General features: G+C 34.5%; 1 protein-coding gene across 2 annotated transcripts in view; it reads right to left on the bottom strand.

The window, feature by feature from the left end:
• pik3r6a (phosphoinositide-3-kinase, regulatory subunit 6a) overlaps positions 1-10040 on the bottom strand; it is a 26710-nt gene that overhangs the window by 15484 nt on the left and 1186 nt on the right. For both annotated transcript variants that reach the window (XR_001605158.1, XM_016238144.1), the window contains exons 2-5: positions 7341-7461; positions 2041-2114; positions 1580-1694; positions 706-776 (exon numbers count right to left, since the gene is read on the bottom strand). Coding sequence is in view for 1 of the 2 variants with exons in the window: in XM_016238144.1 (XP_016093630.1) it covers positions 706-776; positions 1580-1694; positions 2041-2114; positions 7341-7461 (381 nt within the window). In the remaining variant the exon portion in view is untranslated. The remainder of the gene's footprint in view (positions 1-705; positions 777-1579; positions 1695-2040; positions 2115-7340; positions 7462-10040) is intronic.

Here is a 10040-nt window from a genome sequence, read left to right as displayed (position 1 = left end):
TAGATATAGATATAGATATATTAGTGCTATCAAACGATTAATCGCGATTAATCGCATTCAAAATAAGAGATTTGTTTGCATCATACATGTATATATATATATATATATATATATATATTTATATACTGTATGGTAGGGTTAGGGTTAGTGTTAAGGCTGGAATATACTACATGACTTTTAAAATCTATAGCTGAAAACTGGACATATCATACACTAAACAACACTCACTTCCTGACTTTTTAAGTCATTCAGAACACAAAAAATGTGCCTTGTTGCTAGGAGATAAGTGACAAATGAAAACAATAGGTGTTCTCAAAATATGAAACATGTTAGATTTACCCTGACTGGACAGAATCTGAAGCTAAAAAATATTAGACTGTGACCTCACTGAGACCTGTCAACTCAAATCTGCAGACTTGCTCTAATTTTTGGCAACTAGTGTCAGTTTGTCCAGACTGTAAATTGGGGCAAAATTCTGAGCAAAAATCATGTACTCTATTACTGTACAGCCTTTAGAGTTAGTTAGGGCTGTGTGAGAGGCTAAACCATTTGAAACATAGCCAGTGACTAATGTTTACAAAATATCCCACCTTATTTGTTTTCTAGTCACCCTATATGCAATAAAGAAGTTTCATATTTTAACTGCATGACCAATAAAATCATAAACATTACTTTTGTTCTACCAACCATAAAAGAATGACTTACTCTTGGTTTGAGAGCTTTTTGGTAGTTTGGACTTGAGAAATTCAGCCATCTCTTTGTCCTCCTCCCGTTCCCTGTACAGCAGAAGTAATATGGTGATTATGAAGCAATGCATTGTGTGAAGACTGACTGTATCATTTACTATTTATGCATGGCCTTCATGTCCTTCGGTTAGCTCAAGGTTTTCATGTTATTGCTGGGAAATGTAATCTGAAAATATAATGTAAATTCATGTATCATGCATTTCTCTTTCTTTATTTGTTCATGGTATTCTGCTGGCTTTACAAAAGACTTCTGCTCAGTGGAAGTGAATGGTTTGCAGCATGTTACATGACTTCCATTCCAGCCTTTGAGAACTGGCTGGAAATGGACCTACACTGTGATGTGCTCCATGTGTTTAACACCAGCTGGACTAAAAATACATCCAGTTTTTCCTCAACTGATAATTATTAACATGGAGCTCCAATATAGTAATTATTCCTTTGCACTGATTATACAAATGCACTAAAACTGAAAAAGTTTTTTGGGGTTAAATGCATTTACATTATGTTAATATAATTACATTGTTATACACAAGGCAAAACACTGGATTCAAAGTCAAGATTAAATCGCAAATTTGTGCAGATGCCACAAGCACTGAGCAGACTTTTCCTGAATTCAGTTCCTGACATTGCTGAGACAGGATGTGGTAGCATGGCTTTATTACAAATAAAATCCTATTACTTTTGTACTTAGAGGGTGAGTAATGTTTTTTTTCCTTCAGGCCTTAGACAGAATTCTGTCTGCCCCAGAATTGAGCTCAGTCAGAGATTTAATAAAGGGTGCAAATGAAGTGTGTCAGCCTCCTTCATTTCCCAGCATGCTAAAATCGGCTTACCTGAGACGCTCAAACTCCACGTCATCTACTAAGAAGTCTCTGGCCTCCACTAATTTATGAATCTGTTTCAGAAGCTCTTCCTCCTTCTGTTTGTCTTCGTTAGACTTGTCATTATCTGAAAATGAATTATTAATTTTTTTTACCAAGCAACAGCTTTCATTGTCATGCTTACTAAGACCAGGCCACTTCTTATACGCTAACAGAAACACACAAGTGTTTATCAAAATAATTTCTACAAGGCAAGTTTGGAATTAATATATTGGCTTTATCAGTAGTGCATATTGTGCTACTTTTAGAAAACTGTAAAAGCAATTGAATAACGAGAGAGATCTCTAATTTTTATCAGTAACCTCAGTAAAGGTATAGTTGAAGGAGCTTTTACAGCTGTACTGTAAAAAACATTAAACAGTATTTCTTTCATTTTTACTCTAATTTATTCCAGAGGCTTTCCCAGATCTCACCTGGGATAGACAAAAGCTTTTGAAGCTCTTTCTTCAGTCTTGTAATTTCTTTACATAACTGGATATCATCCATCCTGCAAAACAAAAGAACAGGTAAATATGATAACACTGCACTGTTCTAAAGCATGCAGAAGCATTTACAGTATTCACTACAAAAAATTCTGCTTCATGAGCAACATTACTGAACCAACTAAAATATGTGACACCAACAAAACTAGCTTTTAAATAAAAGTAGCTTTTTAAGTAAATAAAAATAACTTTTTTTAAATAACAGTTGCAGGGTCACATGTTTTACAGTGTTGAGCGTGTAAAAAGCTTCAGTGTGACTCAGTGTTTACTTTGCAATGTTCGGAATGGAATACCAGCTAAAACTTGAGCACTGTATACAGTCTAATTCATTTAATAGTAATGAAAACAGTAAGATTTATCCTACCATAAACATCTCAAACAGACATTTTCTACACTGTTGTCACATGACCTCATGGTGTTAAAAATAACATTTAATGAAAGCATCCAGTTTACATTTTGTTCTCAAATTTTGTGTGAAAGCACTGCATTTTGGGATGCAGTATTCCATGCTGTAAGCTCTGTTGTTTACTGTTCATTTTGGCAGTTGCAGTAGGTCACCCTACATGCATACAGACAATTTGCGTATTATACACAGTATGCCTACTATATACTGCAGTGGCAATGAGAGTCTGAACACTGCCCATGCATCCTGATCTTATTAGTATTCGTAGGTATTTGTTTGTAGTTAACACATTCATTTTTGTACAACTGGCTCCTTTGAGTCCCTAACCCCACTCTAAATTTAACCAATTCTCATCAATACGAAATCAGATCTATACAAGTCAGATAAGTGTATTAAATAATAACAACAGTTTTTATTAGTTTCAATATAGATAAGTCTATGTTGAACATCTGGATAGCTGCAACACAGTGAAATTTAGGATGCAAATAGATATTTTTATACAGCAATGAAATTGAATGTAAGCAACATTTTTTAAAAATGTTTAAATTATGATATATTTGTCTTTTTTGCTGTCTAAACGCAAGAAAAGATGCTGTCAATATGTTTGCAATGTAGTCAATGTTTCAATGCATATGTACATACAAAAACTGTCTATTGTAATATACCTGCACATACAATTGTCGATTTATATATTTTTATTCCTTATTTACTTGTTCTATTTTATTTATATTTTATTTTCTGTGTTTTTGTTCTGTCACTGTCATTCTGTTACACTGTGGAAGCTTCTGTCACGAAAACAAATTCCTCATATGTGTAAACATACCTGGCAATAAAGCTCATTCTGATTCTGATTCTGATGTATATGCAAACAAAAACAAGTGATAATGTACTCCTGTACCAAGCTTTCTAATGATATCACTGGTTATTAGATTAAATTATTTGAACCACTTAAATCATGATATTCAAAGAATTACACATGGCAGCTTTTTAACTCTAACCTGCAAATGTTACCTTACAGCAATTTAGTTTTTGTGGTATAAATTCATATTTTTGACTTTAATAAAACCAGTTAATTAAGATGTAACTATTTAGCATGCTACTCGTGTCAGATAGTAGTATTTAGAGTGCATTCAGTCCCTGAATTGTAATTCAAATAGGCAGTTTAATGATGAAGCTGTACCATTGGATTTCTGTCTGTATCTCTTCGGTTCAGTTGAGACAGACTGTGGAGGCTGCGCACCAATCAAACACTTGGGAAGAAACGCCCCACTGATTTTGTGATAGCCAAATCTCTTCCCCAAACGATTGTGAGGGGAAACCAATATCCATGCATTAGACACTCTGGCAGCATCAAAAGCAAAGCATTAACATCTTAATGAGGGGCAGCTGGCTGATTGTAGCTCTTGGTAATGGGAACAGGAAGGACAGATGACTGCAGATGTGATGGTGAGAAGGATCTCAGATCAACTTTATGGACCACTAAAGGCTTGTGGGTTTGGCTGTTGACTGTCAATTATAATTGACAAAATCTTACTGTTCATGTAGTGTGTTTATCTGGAATGTGAAAATGTAATTAAAGAAAACACTTCTGTTAATCTAAAAACATTAATGACATGGATACAGTTTGAACTTACTTTGAAGTGTTTGGCATGTACAGAACAAAACCAGTTAATTAAGATTTTTAAGAGAATCCAGAACATTCTCGTTCACCGTTCCTGGCTGGTGGAATGATCTTCCCAGCCCTATCCGGAATGCTGAATCCCTGACAATTTTCAAGCGACAGCTGAAACCGCGCCTCTTTAAACGCTAGTTGACTTCATCTTAAAAAAAAAAAAAAAATTTCTTTCTCATTATTTATTCCTTCCCTTTTATAGCTTGTACTTATTTCAACAAATGCATAAAACTTGGTATTTCAAGCACTTCCTGTGTCTGTTTGCCTCTTTAAGAAGAATCGCTTTATGTATTCCCCGATTGTAAGTCGCTTTGGATAAAAGCGTCTGCAAAATGACTAAATGTAAATGTAAATGTAAACCACAACGTAAATATTAATATGTAAGGGTTAATTTACAGTCAGCAGGTTGTTATTGTTAAATAAACCCAGAAATGGTGATTAGGACCCAAATGGAGTGTGAATAATTGATTTGAGTTGAACTTATTTTATCACATGCAAAGAAAGAGACTGTAGAGTGATTTATGAAAAAAAATTGCCTGGGCAACGGTAGGTTATATAGGTTAAATGGCCTTTTTCAATTTTGATGAAAATGATAACTATAACTATAAAGTTATAATAATTGTTCAAATTCTATAAGAATAGGGAAGTCCACAGCTGTAATGATAATGACAGAGGACTGATAATGTTGGAATTACTTTCAGAACGATTTTCATCAGCTGACGAATGATAAAAAAAACATTGAAAGCCAATCAGAATTCACCAAAGAACTCAAGTTAAGCCCGAGACACACTGGACGATTTTAGCAATCCTATAAGATCACTGCAGATCACACTGTGCGACATGGATCTAATAAACTTGGGTAAGACATGCATGTTACTATAGAAGAATAAAACGTCATCAGCATGCGCTCGTGGTAAACAACAAGAGCATGATGAATCACACTTTGCAGTTGTAGTTTTATGTGTGCTGAAAAAAATTGGAAGCTGTGAAAGAGGAAGGGATGAGAGCTTGAGGTAAGCAGTTTTATATTTTAGTGCCATGACAACGATGACAACAGCCATCTTTCAATTTCTCTCACTGTATGACATAGGAACACCGATTAGGAGCCACAATCACAAAAATCACCACGATTGTTTCACCATGCCAGTCTATCATCTGGGACAGATGAAAATCATACAGTGTGTCTCGGGCTTCAGACAACATAAATGCATATAGTCATTGCACTTGGTGTGAACGAGTCTTAAAGGTGCTGTATGTCATTTTTTGACTTTACTCATAAAAAAATACCATAATATGCTTGTTTCTCTGAAAAACAATGCTACAGCCAGTTATTCTACTTTGAAATGGGTGCTCTGTGTCTGAATGTCTCTTTTTGTTTTGGTCTGTGTGATTTCAGCCACTGCCAATTTACCCAATGTTATTTTGACACACCAGGTTGCCAGTTATGGAAAACACAGCGTTGTAGCCATAGAAACCAGTAAACAAACTGGGTCAGAGACTGCAGATTCTCCCCAACCTAAAAAGCCTCTGCATCCATCTAAAAAGTTCTATGACCAGAAGCATATTAAAACGCGGACAAATCAACTCATTAACCGTGTTAGGCTTGTCGCCTTCCACTGTCAATTGCGCTCTTTTCAATTGTTTGTCATCAATCTGGCAACCTTCGTGAGTTTCGAGTCTGAGGAGGAGGGGGCAAAAAAACAACTCTCCTTCAAAATTTTGAATTTCGACTGCTATGCAGTTGTCAGTATTACATACTGCCCCTGCAGTCATTATACAAAAATATTTGACCACAGAATGCTGAGACTGGCCAATCAAAATGAAGTACTGTATTCAAAAGAATACGTATAAATACAGTGAGGTCTTGAACATTTAGACATATGCAGTTCAAATATGCTATTCAGGTTTAAAATTTCTAAAAAAAAGCTATATAACCCATAGAAGATTATCTTTGAAACATTCTCAAATCATGATAGATATAGTAACATGGATCACCAAGTTTTGCACAAAGCTGTAGTGCAGTAGTTGTCAACCAGGGGGCTGCATCCATCCATCCATTCTCAAAACAACTTGTCAAGGAAGCCACGGGATGACATGACATTTTCACTAGTTTTCAGTCACAGACATTTAGGCCCCATGGTATATATCAGGGGCATTTCCTCCAAGGAGGCAAGGGAGGCAGTGCTTCCTCAAAATATTGGATGAGAATAAAATTTGTAGTACAAAAATAAAACAATGCCAATATTACAAAATATAAAATGAAAAAATGTAGAAATCACTTGTTTTTCTAAAGAAACACTGTGCAACAGTGACACCAGCAGGTAAAGTTACAGCAGGAGTCCACATCTCTCTTGCCTCCCCTGAGCCCACTGAATTTTAACAGACTTGGGGTCTGAGTGACCCCCTAAAGCATGTGGTGAGTTTGCTTGGGGGTAATTGAGAATGAATGGGGGAAAGTCACATGAGAGGAGGCAATGCCTCCATCACAATATGATTGGATATGACTGGTTATATTCGCCTGTGATTGGTTCATGCGATAAATCCCGCCTCTTGTGTTTGCAAACGTTCTGTTCATGAATCAGTCTGAATGAACAATATAATGTTGTTAATGGGAAGACTAATTTAAAAAGGAAGTAAAAAACTAAATATAACTATTTTGTTATGAAAAAAGAATTCTTAAAATGGCATAAAACATGATCTGTGGGAGTTTTTAGTGAGTAATTAGTTTGGTGAAATTTAAAGTAAATCTTCATGTCTGTGACCAATATTTAACAAGCTTTGATGACTGTTGATCTGAAAAATTCAAAATGAGTTAAAATTAACTATTAAAAAGAATAGCTAAACATGTTCACAAATAAAATATATTGTTTAAATTGTTACTGCCTTGATTTATTATTTTGGAATAAATGTAAAATGATTAAAAACACTAACTTGATGAGATTCATACTTGGCATTAATAAATATAATATTGATTGCACTGTTAAAGTAAAAATATAAAATATAATTGTTTTTTGTTTTCCTTTTCTGATAGTGTAAGTAATGTTTATTTAACCAAGAAAATGTGACTGGGTCTTTGCCTCTTTATTTCAGAACACCACCACCACACACCACTGCTATATATCATAAATATTTACATGTAAAAATCAGTTTACTCACATGTATCTGAGCTCAGATTCCCTCCTGATCAAAATGTCTCTGATCCGTTCAATCTTATAGAGTTCCCCCTCTATGTCTCCCACTGTGATAGTAGAGTCTGCCATTGAGACCACATCTGCCTCTGAAAACACAGAAAACAAGAAGATCTGGACTGAAGCCACACTGATCACGACCACAAAGAGCTGAATACAGCTCAGATTGTGTTCTATAAGATAATATCAAATTTAATGAACGTCTTCTCTCTCAAGATTAGCAGTGCTTGTGGAGGATTTCAGAAAAATGAGGTACATTTCAAGATGCACCAGTCTGTTCAAATCAATTCACCATCATTACACCTCCTTCCTATTGCAAATTTAAAAATAGCTAAACAACCACTGAGCCTCTTTACAGATCACGATTAAAGGAAGCGTAAACTAAACCTATATAATTCCTTCAGGTCTATCGTTAGTACCTTCTTCCTATTCTTGAAGAGGTTCTCAAAACCTCTTCAGTGACTTCCTCCGTATTCCTCCAGTACCAATAAATCAAATCTTTAGCAGCAGCACAAAATTGCAAGCATGTCCAGGTTACCCACCTCAGCTGTCAGACAACAAATTATTACTTGCAAGGGTTTAGGAGGCCTAGCATAACTCTTCCCCTGATCCTACAATTGGTTATGTCACTGCTGATGTCTCCAGTAGCATTGTGCACTGTCTCTTTCTCATGAGTGGCATGGTAACCGTTATGCTAGGCTGAGGCTAATACGTTCTGTCAGTTTTACTCGGCTGAGTGGCCACTCAGTTCGTGAGATGGGGAAATATGACAATATTCATTCGTAATAAAGCCTTGTTTTGTTGTTTCGTCAATAATATATTTCTTCGAACAATATAACGGGTCTTCATTTGTTATTTAGTAACAAACCCCTGTATTGACTAATTAATCAACCAATATTTGGCCATTTGGAGATTTTTTTTTCTCTGTTCCAGCAGCTGGTGAAAAAATGTTGACCACACTCTTAAAAATAAAGGTGCTTAAAAGGTTCTTCACACCGATGCCATAGAAGAACCATTTTTGGTTCCACAAAGAACCATTCAGTCAAAGGTTCTTTAAAGAACCATCTCTTTCTTACTTTTTTGTAATCTGAAGAACCTTCTTTCGCCACAAAGAACCTTTTGTGAAACAGAAAGGTTCTTCAGATGTTAAAGGTTTTTTATGGAACCATTTAGACAAAAAGGTTCTTCTATGGCATCGTGAAGCACCTTTATTTTTAAGAGTGCAGCACCTAAAATACATACTTCCCTTTATACTTTCATATATATTTAACCTAAATTTAAAACTTAATATTGATCTTAAATGAATAAGTGTTTATGGACACCGGGAATTATATGCGTGGCCATCAGCAGAAAAAAAAAAATTGCTCCTCAGTGTTATTTTAGTTGTTTTATATACTATTTTAGTATTTATTAATATTTTTAATTAGCTTATATTTTCATATATAGTTTAAGTAACTTTGTAATGTGATTTTGTCAATTTTATTAGTTGTTTTATATATCTATTTAACTTTTAAATAGATTTTTAGTTAACAATAACAACACTAGTTGCTTGACCCCTATTTTTTCCTATTGCAGCAGGAAAGTTTAATCTAAATTCTTATTCTGTAGACTTTTTTAACAGATTACTAAGCCTTTTTGGGATTTCTAAATTATCTAAAAGACAGAAATGGGAACAACATGCTAAAAATGTCTTCCTCTCTGATGTTAGATTTATGAATTTGACCTTTTCCCCTTTCTTATTTGGGTCACAAGCCTCTTTGTATCCAAACCATCAATAGGTGTCTTCAGGACAGGTACTGATCTAAGATGACACTAAAACATTTAAATCAAATATTCTTGCGAAAAGAGCTGTTCAAAAATCAGTGCCAAGAGGCAAGTTGCTCCTTCATGTGCAAGTTAACAACTCCACTGAAGCATTGAGGCTTTTTATGTCAGGTTAGGCATTCATAAAGGAAAATCATTCAAATGTGCTCGACTGAGTGAGAAAGCAGTAGAATTAATGGGGTACAGTGCATATAAGAACTCAATAAGTGCTGCAAAAGGAATTTCTTGGTTAGACACGTAATAAAAACAAGTGAAGAATAAAAGAAAAAGAAAAAACATTTAAATAAAATTTGTGATGTGTCACGCAGGGACTTCCAGGAATGTCCTTTTAATTCTTTTTCACCATAAATGACATGGAAACTCATAGTTCTTACTTCCAAAAACCCTAAATTTGACTGTGTTTTACAGTAAAAGTAAAAATGTTCACCATGTGGTAAGATAACTAACAGTTAACAAATTGACAGATTTTTATTGTAGAATTTTTACAGTCTTTTTCTGTGAATTTTTTTTAGTATTATTAATTATAGTTACTTTATTTTTAATTATACAGTTGATAACGAGGGGTGAGAACCAGAAAGGCGTAAGTGACATTTCACCAACTTTACAGGAGGGCCAAAACTAAAATTTTGCATAGTTTGATCTGATTTTGTGCACTGATTTCAATCATTTATAATAAAAATTTGTACACTCATGGATGACAGTATACTTTTGCCAGTAGAAAGAGCTCATCAAGAGCTTTCATTTGATATATATATATATATATATATATATATATACACATATATACATATATATATATATATATATATATATATATATATATATATATCTCTCTCTCTCTCTC

Source organism: Sinocyclocheilus grahami, unplaced genomic scaffold, assembly GCF_001515645.1.
Source record: "Sinocyclocheilus grahami isolate Dianchi unplaced genomic scaffold, SAMN03320097.WGS_v1.1 scaffold533.1, whole genome shotgun sequence".
Classification (NCBI taxonomy): domain Eukaryota; kingdom Metazoa; phylum Chordata; class Actinopteri; order Cypriniformes; family Cyprinidae; genus Sinocyclocheilus; species Sinocyclocheilus grahami.
This window is presented reverse-complemented; position numbering and strand designations above follow the sequence as displayed.